The 21,969-nt window shown below is 41.8% G+C and overlaps 1 protein-coding gene across 16 annotated transcripts in view; it reads left to right on the forward strand.

The window, feature by feature from the left end:
• LOC122064820 overlaps positions 1-21,969 on the forward strand; it is a 106,210-nt gene that overhangs the window by 30,736 nt on the left and 53,505 nt on the right. For all 16 annotated transcript variants that reach the window (XR_006135837.1, XR_006135836.1, XR_006135835.1 and 13 more), the window contains 2 exons: positions 15,471-15,581; positions 15,667-15,842. Coding sequence is in view for 12 of the 16 variants with exons in the window: in XM_042628596.1 (XP_042484530.1) it covers positions 15,471-15,581; positions 15,667-15,842 (287 nt within the window). In the remaining 4 variants the exon portion in view is untranslated. The remainder of the gene's footprint in view (positions 1-15,470; positions 15,582-15,666; positions 15,843-21,969) is intronic.

A 21,969-nucleotide genomic window follows, 5' to 3' on the forward strand; every position in this document is an offset into this window, starting at 1 on the left:
GTCTAGATTCATTTTATGTGTGCTGGACGCTGTGACTGTGTTAGGACACAGCCCTAGTGAACATTCTTTAACTGTAACCCACCATTCTATTATAAATAAGAACGACCTCTGTCATATTAGACAAGCCAATTCACTCTCTCAACCTTTCCTTCTCAACTTGGTATCAGAGCCCAATACTTTGGGTATTTTTTCAAAAACAGTTCTGCTATAGTCAGCCTTATGCATTAGACGTTTTAGCCTCCTAAGGCTGAGCATGGCCACATGAGAGCCTTCACTCTCATGCTGACCCATTGACCACCCTATGGCCTCATGTGAACACATCATCCTGTAGGACACCAGGCCCTTGCTGATTGCTGTCAGGGCTCTCACCCTTTCACTGTGAACTGCCTAGGGCCCCTGTCCTCTCTTGTTGTACACCAATCTGCTCGCCCAGGGCCCATGCCCTTACGTAATCCCACAAATTCACTCCGCAAAGTCTCACCCAGAGCCCATGCCTGTCTGTGATCTCAAATACAGTCACACGAGGCATCGACCAGGCCTCCCTGCCCTTCTGTAACTTCTGCCAGAGTTCCAGGTCCCACTGGACCTTGCGACCTTTGCTGGACCTATGACAGGTCTCCATCAAAGGACCCTCCCCACCTGCGAACCCCACCAAGCATCTGCTGGATCTTCGCCAGAGCCTAGCTCCTCTGCCATTCACCGTCAGGTCTCCTTGTGACCTACCAGGGCCTTTGCCCTTCTTGTCGTCCTCTCTACTGTGTTTCCAATCACCACCAGGTCCTGTCCAGGCCTCAATTGGCCCTTTCCCTCTCATCAAATGACACCTAGGCTTCCTGCCTTTTGTTGAATTGTTGATAGGTTCCACCCAGGCCTCGTTGGGCTCCACTTGCTTTTGCCTACCGCCTCTAGGGCCTCTGTTGCTTCTGATAAGGCCTCCTGGCCTAGGTTGCACATTGCCAAGGCACCGAGACTCTCTGCCATTACTCATCTGCCCCCTACAGTGGTTAGATCCATTTATATGCTTTCTGCTGGTTATCATTTATATATGCTGCTGCCAACCTATGTTTGCTCACCTGATCTAGCTACCTGAGGCATATGTCCATACTCTACTTTTGACGTACTTCTCCTTCCCGTTACATGTTGTTTTTCTTCTCTCGACGCCATGTTGGAAATTACTGAGACTTCCCTGAGAGGAACTGGGGGTAGTGATCAAGTCGTCTCGGAACTTCTCACCACCACCCATCTGTCCAGCCGGGACCCACCAAGTTGAATGTGACCATCTACCTTGCATGGTCACTGGCTTGCCTCCTTACTAGGTTCTATAACTGGTGACATGCCAATCCCAACCAATGCTATTGCTAAAAATAATTGGTTAGCTAATGATTCCCCTATCATGTCATTCTTGCTGAATTCTATGGACCCCTCCATCAGCCCAAGTTTGGTTCGTTTCAACTCTGCAAAAGAATTATAGGAGGCAATTAAACACACGTATGCTCAGTTAAGAAACTATGCTCAAATTTATGAACTTCATCGTCAGGTTTGTGAGACCACTCAGAAAGAACTGTTTATTTCTGCACATTATTCTGCCCTTAACAATGTATGGCAACAGTTAGAATTCTACCACTCTGTTCCCATGGCCTGCACTGTTGATGCTGCAACTTTTCAAAAAAACATGAAGGAATGGGTATATGATTTCCTTACCGATTCAAATATGGAGTTTGATTAGATCCATGTTCAAGTCCTTGGCAGAGATACATTTTCTACACTCCTTCAGGCATATAGTATAATTCAGCATGAGGATTGGCGTCATTCTGTCATGATTCCTTTTGCTGTTCCCACCCATTTAGCTCTTGTTATTACTCCTCAGGATTCTCCAACCTCGGACTCCTTTGGTTCTTCTACTAAACCTGGTTAAGTTTGATTATGTGGATGTCCTCGCCATACGAAAGAGACGTGTTGGAAGCTACATGGCTGCCTTAAAGGAGGAGGGGTGGTGGGAAACAAGGATCTTCTCGGCATTAGGGTCATCTCTCTGAGACCACTGCCAACACATTCTCTTCCTCTGCCGCTGCTTTTTCTTCAGAACAGATGGCTGCTCTCCAACATATGATGACACAACTTGGTCCTGCGCCTTCTAGCATGACATCTACTCCATTTGCATCCCATCTAGCCCAATCAGGCATATTCCTTGCTTCTTTTACTTATGGTCCTTCTTGGCTTCTTGACTCCGGAGCCTTTGACCATATGACTAGCTCCTCGGATATGGTCTGCACTTATCTCTCTTGTTCGGGGGTGGAAAAGGTCCGAGTTGCCAATGGCTCCCTATCTACAATCTCAGGGAAGGGTTTTTTTTTCTTGCTCCCCTACCATTTCCTTATCGTCTATCCTTTATGTTCCTAATCTATATGCAAATTTACCTTCAATTTATCGTCTCACAGTTGACCTTAAATGTTGTGTTCATTTCTATTCCACTCATTGTGTGTTTCAGGATCTGGCGACAAGGGCAACAATTGGATATGGTAGAATACGAGATGGACTAAATCCTAGAAAAAAAAAAAAAAAAACTAGGATCTGGATCTCACTTCTACACCTCCTCTGATTTCAGCTCACTCTTCGGGAAGATAGTGCCTTTACCCAGTTGCATAAGTGGCACCGCCATTTAGGTCACCCTTTGTTTCTTGTTTTGGGTTTTTTATGTCCTTTAATAAAGCATTGTATTGTGACATCTGTCAACTTGCTAAGCACACTCAGGTTGCCGATCCTATTAGTGATAATAAAGAGTGCCCTTTTCTGTTACACACTCATTCTTGTTGGGTATGTCTTGCACTATTTCCTGGGGAGGGCTCAAATGGTTTATCACCATTGTTGCTAACTACCATAGTTGTCACGGTGCCAAGGCGAACCAAGGTGTTTGAAAGCTGCCTAAGCGCTTAGGCGATAAAGCCCATGTCTTAAGGAAAACAAGGGGACCAAGTGTTATTTTTATTTTTCCTCTTTACTAACATTATTTAGTATGCTACATATACCTTGTATCATAAAAAGTCAACATTAAGCTACATCAAGTTGTCAAAAATCAACATTTTTTTTTTGGGTGAATAATAATTGCATTAAAAGAAGGGGGAGGGAGAATATATCCCCAAAGGGGAAATTACTAGCCCAATAGGGGTACCGAAGCCCATAAAGGACTACAACCAAGGCCCACATGGGCTAAAAGGCTCTAAAACATGGCACTAAAATGCCCATTACAACTGAAAGCCCACATACATAGGCAAAAGACAAAAAAGGAAGCCCATTACAAGCAAGGACAACCCAGTAAATTTTAATTAGGGTTCCACAAACCCTAACAAGCTATCTCTTCACTTTATCTTCTCAGCCGTTAAGAGAGAAGCCACGGCGGCAGGGCACTTGCCTTGCGGAGGGCCAAGGCCAAGCGGGCAGCTGGCCTAGTGGAGGTGACAACCGCAACGGAGGGCACTGGCCTTGAGGAGGGCATCGGCGATGCGGCTTCTGGCCAAGCATAGGTGAAGGCTAGACAGGCTGCTGGACATGCAACTGGTAGCAAATTGGAGTTAGCCAAGCGAGCTAGGCACTTCTGGCAGTGGCTGGTTGGAGGTACAAAATGGCAACTTGAGAGAGAGAGAGCAGGCGAATGGGACTTGTGGCATTAAGGCTGTAGGCAAAGCGGTAAACCAAATGAGCCTAGACAGGCCTAGCGGGGATGGTAACTAGCGGTTGACGGCCAAGTTGCAACTCTAGTTGACGATGCTCCAACCAAAGATGAAGGAGCTGAGAAAGGGAGGTGAGAAAGAAGAAGAGAGAGGGAGAGGGGGACAGAATGAAGAAGAAAAGAGAGAGTGACTTCCAAGTCACTTCCAACTAGTTGACATCTTCACTAAGGGGTTGACTTCCAAGTCATTTCATTCTATTATATTCAAGTTGGGCATGTAGGATATCTATGCTCCAACTTGAGGGGGAGTTTTAAGGATAAGGATTACAATTTCATCCTATTATATTCAAGTTGGGCATGTAGGATATCTATGCTCTAACTTGAGGGGGAGTTTTAAAGATAATGATTACAACTCATCCATCCAGATTCATTGTATATGCTATGTGGGCTAGAGGTTGTGACTTGTTGGTAGATGATGTCTTGTATTCCCTCACAGTTTAATCCAGGGAGTATTGGTGCAGCGCCTCAACATGCAAGACGGCGGTGTAACCCTATTCTCCATTGATAGTGAAGCAGGATCTCATCTCACCGAGGACGTAGGCAACCTTGCCGAACCTCGTTAATCTATGTGCATTGTTTATTCTGTTTTTTCCATTATCTTCTGCATCATTTTAGGGTTGCGTTTCTACAGTGACTGTGTTATAAGTCAGCCTGAGAGAACATCCCTTAATTGTAACCCACTATTCTATAATAAATAAGAATGGCCTCTTTCATATTAGACAAGCCAATTCACTCTCTCAATCTTTCCTTTTCAAATTCCTTTGATAGACCTTGTGGGACCCATTAGCCTTGCGTGGAGTTTTCTTGGAGCACATGCTATTGCACTTGCATAGAATAGAAGATTAAGATTTTGTTAAACAAATATTTAGTTTAGTACTTATTTGTAACTAGAACTTAGGAGTTTTATGTTAGTAGGTTTCTAAGTGATAAGGGAAATGATTCTAATCATGATTTGGGCGGGCCTCTTTAGGCCACGGATGTAATTCCTCTCCAGCTTATACTCAAATTGCAATATTATAAAAACGGGGCTTATTCTGATGTTGACATCTATGCTGGCCTACGTTATAGAAGGAGGGAGAAAGCCAACCAGCCCAACTGGCCTGGCCCCACTTTTGGTCCTATGCTGGTCCATCTTTTTAGCCATCTAATCGAACCAGCATAGTAGCCCCCTGATAAGTGCATATTTTACTTCCTGTTTTGGTCTTCTAGAGGCACCACCAATATGTCATCGGTCCACCCTTGCAGCAGCTGTCGAGAAGCTTCAAGTTGTGTCCCTAAATTTCTGCATACAACTGGTTTTTGTCTTCTTGTGTTTGATCAGTGAAACTTCAAGTTGGACAAGTCAAATAGTCTTCTAGAAGGTCCCCAGATTGTCTTTTATGTTTGCTTATGGTACAAGTCAGTTATTAGATGCCAAAAGCTATTAGGTTCCTTTTTCATGTTGGTTTCCTATTTGGTTTCTTTCGATTTTGTTAGGCTGTGTCCCCTCTATTTAAGAGAGATTTTTATAAAATTTCAAACTTAATGAAGAATTGATGAATTGCAGCCAATGCTTGTTCGAAACTTCCTAAGAGAGGATGATCAATAGCTCAGATAGTTGTGGGTGAGAGGCCTAGGCTGAGATAACCATTATCCCGCCCACATCTATCCCAACTCCATCCTTCTCTTCTTCATCTTATTTTTTTCTTTGTTTTAACTTGTGAGAGAGTGTTTGAGAGTGAACTACAATCAGTCTGAAGCCTCAAGAGTCATCTACAGTTGAAGATTGAAGATCAGCTAAGGAAACCAAAATCAATCTCAGCTGTCAGGGTTTCGGAGCCTAGATCAGTTTCTCTTGGAACTCCCCAACCAAGAGTCTGATTCAAAAAGCCGTTTGGGGTTTGTTCCTTGACCTAGGGGACCCACTTGACCAGAAGAACAGGGCTGTTGGAGCCCTCTTATGGAAGCCACAGCTTCCTCTTGCTTCTCTGCTGAAACCCCAATTCAACTAGGGTTTGTTACTGTGTTGCCGCCCTTCTTCAAACCTGTTGGGAGCCTTATTTGGGGGACTTATTGGAGTACTTTGGAGCTTCAATTGACCATGTGTGTTTGCTACTATTCTATTTCAGCCCTAGCTTGACCTGTGAGGATTTTCTTGGTTCCTTGATCTGAATCAGACCTGAATATTGGATTGGAGTTGTTATTATTGTTGGGGTTTTTTTCCCTAGGTAAACCAACCTTGCATCATATTCAACCTCCAACGATTTGATGAATGAGAAAATTGGTTATAAACCATGAGTGTGAGGTGAGAGACCTTCCATGCTGTGAGATGCAGATATGAGGGGTTTTTGATGGAGAAACTCACTCATGAAACTATGGCTTGACCTTAGATTTTAGGTGGAGGATCACTTCGATCAATCCTGCTGAATCCCACAAATTCCGGTCCAAACAACCAGGTATTGTTGCAACGATTAAGCACTAAAAGTGGAAGCTCAAAGTTCAATCTAGTTGCAGGCCGTGTTTCTGAAGGTCAGGGAAAGGTCTTTGGGGAACATAACTCTAAGATTAGGGTTTCTCACAGAAGGGCAATCAATACCCAGCCTTTCTGGCCAAATCAATAACTCATGATGGAGATCAATCAACTTCTTGCAGTTCAGTATGAAAACAGTAGCAGGAAAAATAAGGAGAGAAACAATGAAGAGGAGGGAGAAACAAACAACGATAGCAATGAGGAAATAGCGAAAATAATGAGGGGAGAAATAGAGGAATTCTTCAGAAAGAAAATTCGCAAGGAAGGAAGGAGGAAGTAGAGAACAAGCACAGACCCACATCTGGGAAAAGTAAACACAACTCAAACATGCCTGGATTTTATTCCAATATTCCATTCTCAAATGTATCTTGATGGGGGTGATTACAACTCTTACATAATTCCAAAAACATAAAATAGCAACTAACAAGAAATAGTAAACTATGTAACTAAAAAAAATCAAATCTCCTATGCATATCCATCTTTCCTAAAATAAGGTAAGATTGCAAAGATTACAAGATAATTCAAATCCCCCATATAATATTATGGGTAACTGCATCAGCTTCTCTTCATTGTATCTCTTTATACATGGATCAACAAATTCTCCCCAAAACAACAAGTGCAACCCAGTGCACGAGGCTCCTGCTATTGCATGGTCTGGGAGGGGCAAATGTATGTAGCCTTTCCCCCTGCTTTGCAGGAGAGGCTGTTTCCAAGTTTCAAACCTGTGACCAACATGTTGCAATGGTGCAACTTAATCGTTGTGCCATAGGCTCGCCCACTGGATCAACAAATTCTTCAATTGTACCATTTTGACAACAGAGATGCATTCTTGTTTTGTCTTGAAAGTCTTATTTTGACTGAGGGATAGTTTCAAAAGCAGCACTCCTAGTTTTGGTAATGAAAGGAACAGAGGAAGATAACCTGCTTGTCAAAGGTGAGGAAGGATGACTGATCCGATTTTTGTCACCAAAACCTTTCTTCTTGCCTGAGTACCATTTGGTGATCATCTTTGGCCTTTTGTGAATCAGTATAGGTTTGATCCGACCAAGCCAACTGCAACAACTCAGCGAGCACTGAAATGAGAAAGGCTTGTAGACTCGTGATGTAACAAACAAAACAGATGCACTAATGCACTGTAGCTTTTGCGCTTGGTGCTCAAGCATGCAAAGAAAGAAAAGTCTAATTCTCAGATTTCTATCGGAAGACTTATGAAATATAGGTTTTCCATAGGGTTTCCTCCAAAGTTTAAAATTTGGTTTGGGTTGAGGGTTAAAGTATCAAAACTTTCCATTTCAATAAGATCGATATCTTCCCATGGTTCGAAATTTCGACCATTACCATTTTGATTGTATCGCAAGTGCCCGACACGAAATGATAGGGTATTTTTAAAAGTCCCTCATTCGACCCATTTTGACCGATAGGGTTGATATTTGGGGCAACTCCACTGGTTCGACCAAAATGGTCTAACCAGTCCCTTACAAAAGGGCAAATTTCATGGGAAACAAGCCTATTTCATAAGAGAAGAATCTTATCTCCTATATTTCGATTGTAAGAGGTGGGAAACATATGAAATCAACAAAGAAATGAAATTTCTCCATTAAACTTTCATTCTACATTTTAATCTTACATAACCAAAGTACATCTACCTAAGGAAGGGTTTTTGGAGCAAAAAGGTAAACCAAATTTTCCCCAAAAATCATTTTTTTTGTACAATATATTTGTAAATATAGTAGGATGATTTCAATTTTTCATATGTTAGTTAGAATGACCCGATCTACGCATTCATGGTGTCAGTTTTTTTTTTTTTTGCATGTTAATTTTTTTTCTTATTTTCTGTTTTTAAACATATATTTTCCTACAACATATAATTGAAAAAAAAATGGAGTTAATATTTGATGCTTGGTGTTCAATTTAATATATGTTGAACATAATTGGCCGATTTAAGGCGTGACAATGTCTTCTTTTGTTTTTAATTTTAATTTTAATTTTTTTAAATTTATTAAATATTGCTAAAATTATTTAAATAATGAAACAATTTATGAAAAATATTCTGTTTATGGTTTGAAAAAGAAAGAAAATTATGGAATTAATTTGAAATCCATGTACAATCAAGATTTATTAATATTGTGATGTTTTTCTAAATAATTTTTGTTTTTGAATGAAATAATATAACTAAATTAATTTTTAAAAACTTTTTTAAATAAGAAAAAAAAATATAATGCTTATTGGGTAATTTATAATAACCTTTAGTTGTTTTTGTGAACCATAATCATTGTGTGTATGTTAATAATTGTTCTCTTTTTCTGTTGGAACATTGTTGGTACCAAACTGACAGAGGTGGGGACATTGCATGGCTTCATGGGATACCTCTTACAAGTTACAACTGACAAGAGGAAATCAGAATGTAATTATTGTCATAAGAAAATTGGGGAGGTGGGGCCACTAGAATAAAGTGGCATCTTGCTGGTTGGGACTGAAATGTGTTAGGCTTTGGTGAAGTGTCGTTGTTTTTACACCATTAAATATCATCCTAATGGCTTTGTTGAGCTGTTAAAAGCTTGTTTGGTTGCCAAAGAGCTACTCAGACATATGGTGGTGATTATTTTGAGACATTTACTCCTGTTGTTAGGACGAACTCTGTTCACCTTCTTATTTCTCTTGCTGTTAACTATGATTGGCCATTGTTTCAGTTGAACATCAAGAATGCATTTCTATATGGTGATTTGCAAGAGGAGCTGTATATGGAGCAACCTCCTGGTTATGATGCTTAGGGGGAGAATAGTGGTCGCGTTTGTCGTTTCCACAAGGCTATCTATGGACTTAAATAGTCCCCTCGAGCATGGCTTGAAAAATTTAGAGCTATTGTGGTGAATTATGGTTTTTCTCAATATTATTATGACCACTCTGTCTTCGTCTGTCCCAGAGGGAATAAATTGGTTGTCTTAGTGGTTTATGTGGATGATATTATCCTCACTGGTAATGATGATGTTGATATTTCTGAAGTTAAGAACTACTTACAGCAATATTTTCAGACCAAAGACTTAAGTCAACTTCAGTATTTTCTAGGGATTGAAGTTAGATGGAAGAAGGGGATCACCTTATCTCAGAGAAAGTATGTGTTGGATCTTCTATCTGATACTAGTATGCTTTCACCCAAGCTTGTATATGTCCCTATGGATCCTCACAAAAAATTTGATGTTAGTGATGGTGAACTTCTCCAAGATGTCCCGATGGCTTCAGCATGGGCTTCTTCTCTTACTGGAACATCATTTGAAACGACCTCATCCATGCGGTGCGAAGTTTCTTTTTGAATCCTAATCAAATTGGAGGGACTAATCACACTTTCCTCTGCCTAATCCCTAAAAAGGATGGTGCAGAGTGTATGAGTGACTTCATACCCATCTCCCTATGCAACCTCCTCTACAAGTTCATTGCCAAAATCCTTGCCAACAGGATCCAAAAAGTCATTGACTCCCTTGTTAGTCCAAATCAATCCGCTTTCATTGTTGGCAGGAGTATCTCTGACAACATCCACCTCTATCATGAAATTATCCATGGTTTCGACTGCAAGTCTCACTCCCCTGCTGTCGTCCTCGAGATTGACATTCATAAAGCTTTTGACATGATCAGTTGGGATTTCATCTCCAATGTGTTGACTCTTATATCCTTCCCTCCCTCATTTGTCCATTGAATCTGCGCTTGCATTTCCACCATTTGTTTCTCCGTTCTTGTGAATGGTAGTCTGGCTGGGTATTTTCCCTCTGGTCGTGGTATCCATCAGGGATGTCCCCTATCCCCCCTCCTATTCTCCTTATCCTTTGAGGTTCTTTTTCGTTACATTCAATCCGCTACTGACCTCCATCTCATTTCTCCCATTCCCAAGTGTAAATCTCTCCTCTCCCATTTGGCATTTGCCGATGACATCATGATCTTCTCCAAGGCGGATTCCCTTTCCATCTTCACTATCATGGATTCCCTGCATTCCTTTGAATCTCTTTCGGGTCTTAGCATCAACCTCCTTAAATCTAACATGTTCTTCTCTAGAGTCTTGCGTGATGTCCAAGATACCCTCCTTCGTATTTCTGGCATCCCGATCGGACACCTTCTTGTTAAATACATGGGCCTTTCCCTTATTTCCTCCAAGTTGTCTTCTCACTATTATACCCCTTGCTCGATTAGCTGTGGAAGAGACTTCAGCTTTGGAAAGGCAAGCTCCTCTCCTCCGCTGGCCACCTCACTCTCATTAGATCGGTGCTCCAGTCCATATACCTCTATTGGTCTAGTACCTTTATTCTTCCTGTCTCTGTGATTAAGTCTTTTGAAAGTCTTCTGTGCTCCTTCCTCTGGAAAGGTGCTGAGTCCCCCAAATTCCTCCACCGTCTCAGCTGGAAGAAGGTTTGCCTTCCCAAATCTGAGGGAGGGCTTGGAATTAGGAGAATTAAGGAAGCTAACTCTGTCGGGGTCCTCAAGCTCATCTGGAAAATTGTGTCAAAGCACAAAAGCATTTGGGTTGATTGGATTCATGCTGGGCTCCTCAAGCATAACTCTCTTTGGACTACCTCGCACATTCCTGATGCCTCCTGGATCTGGTGCAAGATCCCTGATCACAGACCTATAGCCCTCTCTGCCATCTCCTTCACCATTGGCAATGGTCTTTCCACTTCTCTTTGGAAAGACCCCTGGCACCCCCGGTTGGCATCCTTTCCCACTTGATATCTCCCAAAACCATCTATTCCTGTGGCCTTCCTGCTAACGCTCTTGTCTCCTCTATTCTTTCCCCCTCGGGTTGGTCCCCTCCCTTTTCTTAGTCTCCTCTTCTTGATCTCTGGACCACCCTCCCTCCTCTCCCCCCTAGCCATAGAGGTAGAGAGGATAAGTGCACTTGGCTTCCCTCCTCCTTGGGGATCTTCTCTTCTGCCTTTGCTTGGTCCCACATCCGTAACTCCTCCCCCGCGGTGCCTTGGCATAAGTTGGTCTGGTTTAAAGGCCATATTCCTCGCCAAAGTTTCACCCTCTGGCATTGCCTTTCCAATTGCCTCCCCACTCAATCCTTCCTCATTCATCGGCAGATCCAAGCCAACCCTTCTTGCTGTCTCTGCGCCCAGGGTGTTGAGGATATCCCTCATCTTTTCTTCTCGTGTCCTCTCTCTTCCTCTGTCTGGAAGCTCGTCCTCTTTAAGTGCTGGCCGGGCTGGAGATCCATTCTTCCCTTCTCTAGGAAGTGGAATTGGATGGACATGACCTTCTCGGGCTCTTCTATTTGTGATACTGTTGGAAATTGGCTTGCTCTACAACCATCAATTACCTTTGGATGGAGTGTAACATTCGTAGATGGACCCCTAAATCTCGCTCCCAGGAGGAGATTTGGAAAGCTATCTACTTTGATGTTACCTCCAAAATCCACTCCCTTCATAGCCGCCCTGTTGCTTACTTCCGTAGAAATGTTCACATCATCATCTCTTGGAACCTGAGGGTGGAAACCATCCCTCCCCCGGAAGCCTCCTAGCCCCCCCCCCTTTTCCTAGTTGTAGCCTTCCCTCCCCTCCTCCCCTCCCCTTGCGTTGGTTTTGTTGTTTTCAGTTTTGGTTGCTGGTTGTTTTTAGCTTTAGTTCCTTTAATTTGCTTTTGTTTACTAGAGTTGGCTTTTCCTTGTTGGCTTAAGCCTTCTCCTCCCCCCTTCTCTCCTTTGTATATTCTTCTTCTCCTTGGTAATGATTTATTTATTGATAAAAAAAAAAAAAAAAAAAAAAAAAAAACTTCTCCAAGATGTGCCAGTACAGGAGTTTGGTTGGGAAGTTGATATATCTCACAGTTACATGACCTGACATTTCTTATGCTATTGGATTTCTTAGTTAGTTCATGCAGTCTCCTCAGAAAGCACATTGGGATGCAGCTATTCGTGTTCTTTGATATTTGAAGGGTGCACCTGGTAAAGGGCTGATCTATCGTCCTAATCGGCATATGGAGCTGGTTGCCTATTCCGATGTTGATTGGGTTGGCTTAGCTAGTGATCGTATGTCCACCATAGGTTATTGTACATTTGTTGGAGGTAATCTAATTACATGGTGAAGTAAGAAGTAGACTACCATTGCTAGGTTTAGTGCTGAAGCAGAATACAGAGCTATGGCTCACACCACTGCTGAGTTGATGTGGTTATGGTCGTTACTTTTGAAGTTTGGTTTTCCCATAACTAAACCTATGAAGATGTACTGTGACAACCAAGTAGCTGTGTATATTGCCAGTGACCCTGTCTTCTACGAGAGGACCAAGCATATTGAAGTGGATTGTCACTTCGTTCGTGATGTAGTTCTGAAGAAATTAGTTGAGTCACCTTTTGTTACTTCCACAGATCAGTTGGCTGATATGTTTACTAAGTCTCTATTTGCTTCTAGTTTTCGCAGTTGTTGTACCAAGTTGAGCATGGTGATGTGTATACTCCAACTTGAGGGGGAGTGTTGAGTTTTAGGGGTATTTTAGTCTAGTCGATATCTCTTATGTACTGTTTTATGTTCAGTGTAGGGTACAGGGGTATTCCCATTCCTGTTTAATTATTGGAATATATATATATATATATATATTTGGAGGAACTAACCTACGGCAGACTATTTTGGTCTGAACCGCAGGTTAGCTTCCCACACTTTGGGACTGCTTGTGACTCTCGCCTCTCTCCTCTTTTCTCTCTTCTTCTTCTCTTCTTTTCTTTTTCTTCACTTGGTTTGACTATAAGATTCTGGAATCGTAACACCACCATTACAGGAAAAATTCCCAAATTTCCACGAAATTTCTCGAAACCTGGTCGAAACCCAAAATTTTAAACCTTGTATCCTCATGTGAATGGCATGAAGGTGCTACATAGTTGTCAAGGCGACTCAAGGCATTAGATGGGTGCTTAGGCAACATGGCGCTCGCCTAGGCACCTTAGGCGTGCATTAATGGCTATATGTAATATATCAATGATAATTTTATATAATTATGTTTACAAGCAACATAGGAGCCATATCATTGCAATATGATATAATCATAGTTATCAAGGCACGAAGGCGTCCAAGGTGATGGAGGATGGTCAAAATTCAAGGTGACAACGACCAAGGCGCGATAGTCCAGGCTGAGCCTCTTTGTCCATTATTATGCCCACTTTGCTTCTATTACTTTGGTCTCCCGAATACCAAAGTTTGAAGTCGTTCGACACCTTTTACCCTTCCATCTAGTCTCTTGGATACGTGCAATATTAATCCTTCTTCTGCTCATAACATCTATCAACTCCAGGATCTTACCCGTTAAAGATCCAATGTTTCAGGTTGCTAATCTAATCCCTATGCTATTGGGCTGAGTTCTTTCCTCTCACTAGCCCTTGCCTACTTATCACCACATTCGGGTGACGACTTCGCTCATCGCTTACAAGGGATGCCCTAGCAACATAAGGGCGATAGGACATGAAATCAGGACGAGAGAGAGAGAGAGAGAGAGAGAGAGAGAGAGAGAGAGATCAAAACGGATCCATGCAAAAAGAGATTGACTGCATAATCCATAATCCTAAACAACATGATCACATGAAGCACATTGAGGTTGACCAACACTTTAGAAAGGAGAAGATGGACTCTGGGAGTATCTGCACACCTTTTGTGAAGATGAGATCAATTAGCTGATTTGTTAACAAATGGGATCAATTCTTCACTGTTTCATACTCTTTTGAGCAAGCTGGGCATGTAAGGTAACTATTTCCCAGCTAGTGTTTGGATAAGGGTACTTTTGAAAATGTGTTGTTGGCCTATTGGGGAATGCTTCTGTAAGTAGGGGTATTATTGGTTTTACAGTATAAAATGTTTTAATATACTGGCTAAAGTGAGATTGATTACTCATTACAGAACATTCTCTTGAAATCATTTTCTTCTTCCTTCTTCCCTGTGTTACTTTCTTTACTGCTTTTATATATTTAACTGATGTACTTTCTTTTATGGATTTTATAACCATAACAACTGCCTCGCTTTTTCCTGCATGCAGTTAATTGGAATACCTGTTTGATTAAGAATCAAAATATGAGAAGGGTTTTTTTCTTAATGATTAATGAGTGAAAATAAAATATCATGTTAAATCAAGGGTTCTGGTTTCGATGGGTCCAATAAGCTGCCTCTAGAGCATGGTTTCTATGGTCTTAACTTGGTGGTGTTAACAATATTTAAACCCTGCAAGACTGAAGTTTAGATGGTAAATTTAGGTAGAATAAAAGGGTGGTGGTTGAACTGTTGAGAACCCAGACAATGAAAGCGACATGTGGGAAAAAATAGTGTCAATATGTAAATGATGCTTGATGCTTTTTCTATTTTGGTCATTTATATCTTCACAATGCTCATAATAATGGAGAATCAGCTTGGTTATCTGATCAAGTGTCTATGACAAAATGTTTTCTTGAATCCTGGAAGGTTTTTCACTATGATTTATCAGAGGAGGTTGGTCGGAAAAATCAATCTATCCCCTATCCAACCTAACACAGGTACATACACATGCATGAGAGACTAGTACTATATTTTATAATGTGTGGGCATCTGAATGGATATGAAGTGTTTCAATGCCACCTGCTTCCAATATTAAATGAACTTCCATAGGAAGAAACAGTCTCTGTGTTTTGATGTTAGAGGTTGATCTGTATGTAATGTAAAATAGCATTTGTGAGTTGATCTATTGAAAAATAGTATCTATTGTCTGCTCAAATTCTACCATACTAACTGACATGAAAAATGTAAAGGGGGAGGCCTCCTCCAATTTTCTGTATAACAGGCCTTTACGGAGATAGGCTAACAAATCCATCTTTATTCTTCAAGTCTGTCCTGTCTTGTATCTTGAAAGTACCCTCCCTTGCCCCTCTATAGCTCCGTATCTGCTGCTCAATATCTCTAATTTCATATTTTGACTACATAAAATTCTGAAAAGCTAGAGAACTTCAGCTGCATGGCAATATATTAGTTGCAATGTTTCTTTCTTAATATTCATTATTTCGTCATATATGAGAATATTCTTTATAACAAGAGAAATATTGTAGTTAATGCACTTGTTTACATTTACAGTTCACTAAGATTATACTTATCCCTTTTCAGTTGAATAAATACTTCTATATCTTTTCTCAAGTTTGTTGCATTAGATGTATCTTCGACATGAAGTACTTAAAACTTTGTGGGGCCTAGTTTAGGTCCTAGGAATCCAAACTTTCTGAAGGAGATACCTTTCCTTTTACCGCAGGCTAATTTTCTGGATATTAATTCTAAATTGGTATATCAAGCTGCTGATGGACCCTCCAGTAAAGATCATCAATCAACCAGTGTCTTCAAAGGTCAACTTCGAACAAGCACGGTATTGTTGGGCAGAACCTGCTATTACTCTGTTTTTCCTTTTTCACTGTTCAACTTCATTTGGTCACACCATTTTATTTTTGTAGGTCCCGAATGGCTTTCACCCTTCTAATTTCTATTTCCATGAAAGGGATTTAGAACCAACCTCTAATATGACAAGATTTCCTTGGAACCCTGATCCGATGGACATGAAAGATATAATACCAAATGTTGAGATGCACCACAGAGACGATAGAAGGGAGATCTTGATCAACAGTGATAAGTTATTATCTGTTTTCTCCCCCACTGAATTTTTCTTGTTGGTTCCTATGATGATTTGTTTTCATCTTTTATGAATGGTGGAAAAATTTAATTGTTAAAAATTCATATTTTTTGTTGTCTCCAAAAAATTCTGGGCAAGTGTTCAGCCATGTCCTGAATGTATTCACCACTCTTCATAAAGATAACCTGTGACAGAATGAAGTTAGAAAGAGGGTTAGGTTGGTTGGAAGGAACAAGGATATCTTTTAACAAGAAAGATCAGGGAAACCAAGGATACTTTAAGGATTGGAAAGAACTCACCAAGAATCAGATGCGATGTAGAAGGTGTATAGAAGTATAGTTTATTCTGGTTCAGGGAACAAAAATATTTTCTAACAAGAAAGATCAGGAGAATCAGTTGTAGTTTAATAGCTGAAAAGTACTTATCAAGAATCATTTTTCATATCAAAGTAAACAGAGATATAGTAGTAGCGATAGAATGGTGAGTTGGCATCCTAGCTGCAGCAGCTTGTGGCTAATAATTCTTGGGTACAGCTAAGATGTATAGAGATTCTGGACGAATCCTTGACCAGACATTTCTTGGACCGTTACTTGATTTTACAGAGTAGCTCGTGGCATGCTTATATAGTTTCGCTTTGGCTCCTAATTCTACTATGAACAGAAAAATAGAATAACTCTGATTTTGCACTTGACTTGTGTCTTCAATTACTTTTTAACAGCTCTAATAAGTGTTTGATCCCTTTCCCAAACAAGTACAAATAAAAACTTAAACTCCAGCCCACTGCCTTGAATGCCATCTCCTTCTCCATTGGCAATGGTCGTTTGACTACCCTCTGGTTGGACCCTTGGCATCCTTCGGGGATTCTTCTCTCCCTTGTCACCCCCGGAGTCATCTATTCCTCTGTGATAGACAGACATGCTATGGTCGACTCCATCATTTCCTCTTATGGTTGGTCCCCCCTTCCTCTCGATGACCTTTGGTCCTCCCTCTCTCCTCTCCCCCCGGGTCATCGGGGAAAGGAAGACAAATGCATCTGGCTTCCCTCTTCCATGGGGACTTTTTTTCTGCTTTTGCTTGGGATTTCATCAAATCTATGGCCCATATGGCCCCTTGGTGCAAAATCATTTGGTTCAAGGGCCACATTCCCGGCCACAGCTTCACAACTTGGCGCTCTATATCCAACTGTCTCCCTACGCAGTCTTTCCTCATCCACCGTCATATCAATGTCCCCCCCCTCTTGCAGGCTCTGCCAAAGTGCCTCTGAAGACACCAATCACCTTTTCTTTTCTTGCTCCCTCTCCTCCTCTGTCTGGAAGTGATTTCTCCAAAATTGTTGGTCGGCCACAATGTCACACCCTGCTTCCGATAAGTTAAGGTATGCGGCACTAGATTCCCAAACCCAGTTAGCATACCTCCACCAAGATCACAAAAACACTCACTTCACAATGCCATAAGATCCCTAATACAATCAGAGTACACATATAAAAATCATAAACATGATAAGTACTGATGGTGACTTCTCTACAACGATAAATATATTTATATAGGCCTAGATGTGAAATAGCCACAAATAAATGAATATTACATCATACATGTCATGTAAATATACAACTACAAATAAGAAATGAACATCCGTCCGCATCCACAATGTCTCACAGACACAACCTCACAACCTTTCCTGAAATCATGTACTGCTTCAGCTCCGGTTCCACCATCTAAAAGGAGAATCCACATGGGGTGAGCTACACTAGCCCAGTGAGGGGTTAGCAAGGAAACACACATCCAATCATGATGCCAAATGCATACTTATAGCCATAAACAATATACACAATGCCATAATGTACATCCACATGATCCATATTCATTTTTATAATAAATCCTAATAACTAAGTCTGAATATGGGTATAAGTGCTATAAGCAATGTAGTTGGTATCCCCTCCCCAGTACGTCGGGCTCCAGAGATACAAGCTAGTTGTAGGCAAGAGTTAGCCAGTCTGGGAAAGAACCTCAGTCCCCCAGCCAACCTCTAAATAATAACCCCGACAGCCACACGCATAGTACGTCATACCGTGTTGTTCTATAGCCATACGTACAGTACATCGTACCATGCTGTGTCTGCCTTGGATGCAGTCCATCATACCTCGGGCGTAGTAGTCCCGTCAGACTTACGATCGATGTGGCATTAACCAATACATCACCGCATATTGGCAAGGTGTTATAGCACTTGGTTATGATCCTAGCCCAGTGCAATTCTACATGCATACAAGTCAGCTAATAGCATCCATACATCCATACATACTCTGACTTTAGGCCCACGGTATTGCAACACACCTCGACCACACCGTGCCATAGACCGTCAAAGCCATAGTCATAAACACACTATGAACCTTTGGGTCCAACAACAACAACAACAAAGCATAGCCTTATCCCAACTAAATAGGGTCCGCTACATGGATCCGCAAGTTATGAACCTTTGGGCCCTTGGTAGCAAACTCACCTCGGCCACCCTGTGCCCTAGACCGTCAATACCACAGTTATAACCATGGTCCACATCCACAGTCCACAGTCACAGTCCACAATCACATGTCAATAATAAACTATAATATACAATCATAACACGAGCCATTCCATTACACATGTGCATGCATAAACAAAACATATATATAAACTTTCCGTAAATTAAAGTCACGATCACCCACTCACCTTGATACCCGAATTCGAGGTTTTTCACTGAATTCCTATTATCATGTATCCTTGCCGAGTAAATTAGGTTCCTATATATCAAATCATTTATTCTTCTTAGTTTCAGCCTATACTGTCCATGGACAGTCCTATTCCACATTTTAGTTGAATTCCCCCAACTAGGACTCAACCACAGACCACTTGGAAAGGCTCCAACTTGTTGTCAGGTTCTTTCCCACACACTAACATATATGGGTCCAACTGACCTATACTGACCCACATATGGGCTATTCTCATAGACCACGCAAACACTCTCCAACAACCCACTTTGCTAAGCCATATAGAGACCATTTGGCAAGTGACAGATCCCACAGGTGGGTGGGGCAGAGGCTGCAAAGACAGGCCATTTCCCCTGAAAAATACCCATTGGCAAGTCAGATGCAGGGGCACCGGCCTGCTGCAGGCACTTGCCGATGAAGGTTTTCCAGCAGCTACTGGCAGCTGCTAAACTCTTCGCTGGCCTGAGGTGTGTCAGCCCTTCTGTGCACCCAAACTTGGTTCCCTTGGGTTCCTTTTATGTGCATGGACATGGCTCACACCCTCGGGGTCGGTTCCAAATGATTTATCCTCTTTCCATCATGGTCCATAAACCCATACTTGGCTTACTTTGCTGAATTTCAGCAGTGCATAGGCAAGCACTGCTGACTTGGGGTTTCCAGCACCAGCAACCCCTAAATTGGGCATGGGAAAACCCAAGATCAGAATTGTGTAGCCTTATGATGATAGGCATGCCCAAATTCAAGTCCACTTAAAATCCCACTACTAAAATGGAACTCACATTGAAGTGATTTTAAGGTTGAAATCCAAGTTCAGCAGTGCACCTATAGAAGGCGTACTGATTTTGAGTTCTCCAATATGGGCATCCTCTTATTTAGGGCTGTACAACCTCAGATGAATGGTTGTACCCTAAATCGCCCTAAATTACAATTTCCCAACTTCTAAGGTTCAGAAGTGGATCAGAGACGAAGGTAGTTCTCTAAAACACTCCACTCGTTCCAGCTTTGAAATGGGGTTTCCCTCATTACACCAAGTCTGTACCAGACCATGGGTAATCACAGAGATAATGCACAAACTTGTACATACCCCGAGCCCACAATACCCATTTTAAAATTCAGCAAGTACATTGTTTAAGCCCTATCCCTGCAGCTGTGTTTTCAGCTCTAGGACAGGAATCCCCTTCATACAAGGTCTGATATTCATTTATGGGGAACTACAGGGTTAGTCTTGGGGTCCAGGCACCGCCCGAAATACATGGACAGCAACCCTATAACTCCAATTTAGTCCCTACAATTTGGGTTTCTTACACAGGGAAAAGGAATTCCCTGTATGCAACTCAACACCCATCTGTAAGAGGCTGCAGGGACACTTACTAGGGTCTGAACACTGCCCTAACAGTATGGACAACAATGGTATTTTGGCAGAGTCTTGCCAAATTCTTGGGCTAAAAACCCAATTTCAAGTCTTGGGTTGGCCAACTCCACACCTACAGCTCTCAATTCGGTTGTGGGGGCTACAGGGACTTGCATGGGACCTGCATAGTTCCTAATTAACACATGTACAGCATACTTGCATGCATAATTTCAGTAACTGTAACTGAATTTACCCAAATTTATGCATACAAGCTAAATTCTCCATTCTTGGGTTACCTATCCTACATATTCAGCCCAAACTTGGCTGTAGGAACTTACAGGGACCACAACCCAAATTCTATGGAATTAACACAAATGCAGCATGCTAACATGTATTACCTCAGTCCCTGTAACTGAATTTCAGCCCAATCCCGGGCATGCAGTCCAAGGTTCCCAATTCTGGGTGGCTGAATTGGCTGCTTGCTTGGAACCTTGCTGAAATTCCATCTTACACTTATTTACCCTACTGTACAGCAATTATAGAGGTGAAATTTTACCTCAAGGTGTGTGTACAGCAGCAAGGAAGGCAGCAGCACCTCATCCCAGCTTGGACAGCAGCTACCATAATCCCAATTTGCTTGCGACTTCTTGGACAGCAACATAGTCTTCCATGGAAAGCAGCTTGCACCCAATCCAACTTGCACACAACAGTAACAGGAGAAAAGCAGCAGTAGGACAGTAGCCATGTAAGCACCAACTCTAATCCTCCATGCTCCTGCCTATCCAACCAAATTTGGTCCAAGGTTCAAGGTATTGGGTTTCGACCCTTGGGGAGACCGAAATTTCAGTTGAAACCTGGGAAATTTCGAGGAAACCATAGAATTTTTCCCGGTTTGGTAGAAACTTAGGTTTCGACCCCCAAATAGTTTTGAACCTGTGACCAATAGGTTGCAATAGTGCAACTTAACCGTTGTGCCACAGGCTCGCCCACTGGGTCCTCCTAAGTAACATATGAAAAATTTACATAATTCTACTCTTTACAAGTATATTCTATTAAAAAAAAAAATGATTTTTGGGGAAGTTGGGTCTTACCTTTTGGTCCAAGCTGCCTTTCTTATGTACATGAAGCAAGAACCACCCTTAGATTCAACTTTATTAGGTAAAAAATGGAAATCTCCACTGTTTCCCCAAGTTTCCCACTCCTAGGAGAAAAAACTAAGAGGAGGGTCGAATTCTGCTAAAGAAGGCTTGGGTTTGTTTTCAAACTAACTTATATAGGACATGGTTCCACCCAAAGAGTCGAACTAGTTGGTTTGGTCGAAATTTCCCATGTTTTGGTCGAAACATGGGAAATTTCGGAAACATGTCGAAATATGGTTGAAACCTGTGACTTTTAAAAGTCACTGGACATATTGTTTCGACTGAGTTCTTGGACCATGAATGAGAGATGAAAGAATGAGAAATCTAGGCTTCTAAGTTGCTTTACAACAAATTAATAAAGGTATTCTTACCTGTATGTGTGTGCAGCAGAGAAAAAGGCAACAGGAGCAGAGGTATGCAGCAGCATGCTTGCATGCAAGCTCCAAGAACCAGCCCTCCTTTCTCCTTCTCCTTCCTCGTTTTCTTCTTCTTTCTCTCCTCCACTCCCTCAAACGAAATTTGCTTATTGTAAATGAGAGAAATGAGAGAAGAGGGGGTATTTATAGTGGTTAAAATCCTCCCACTAAGACCTGTTTGGTTCATAGGCCCAATTTTTGAATTTGAATTAATGATCAATGCTGGCATGTGGGCCCAACTGATCATTTGCATGTCAGGTGCCACATGACCAGGATTTAATTCCCTATCAGCCTATGTGAATGGCCAAGGCATGCCCGTAAGGTTGTGGGATCAACAGAGCAATAATGCAGTTTTTGCTGCAGACATCACCACCGGTAGGTGGCACCCGCTGCTCGGTGGTCTGGCAGGTGACCTGCCGTTGACAATAAACATGTCCATCCAGCAGTCCTAACCATTGGCCCATAGGCTAGACATGTGTA

This window comes from Macadamia integrifolia, unplaced genomic scaffold (assembly GCF_013358625.1).
Source record: "Macadamia integrifolia cultivar HAES 741 unplaced genomic scaffold, SCU_Mint_v3 scaffold1783, whole genome shotgun sequence".
Classification (NCBI taxonomy): Eukaryota; Viridiplantae; Streptophyta; class Magnoliopsida; order Proteales; family Proteaceae; genus Macadamia; species Macadamia integrifolia.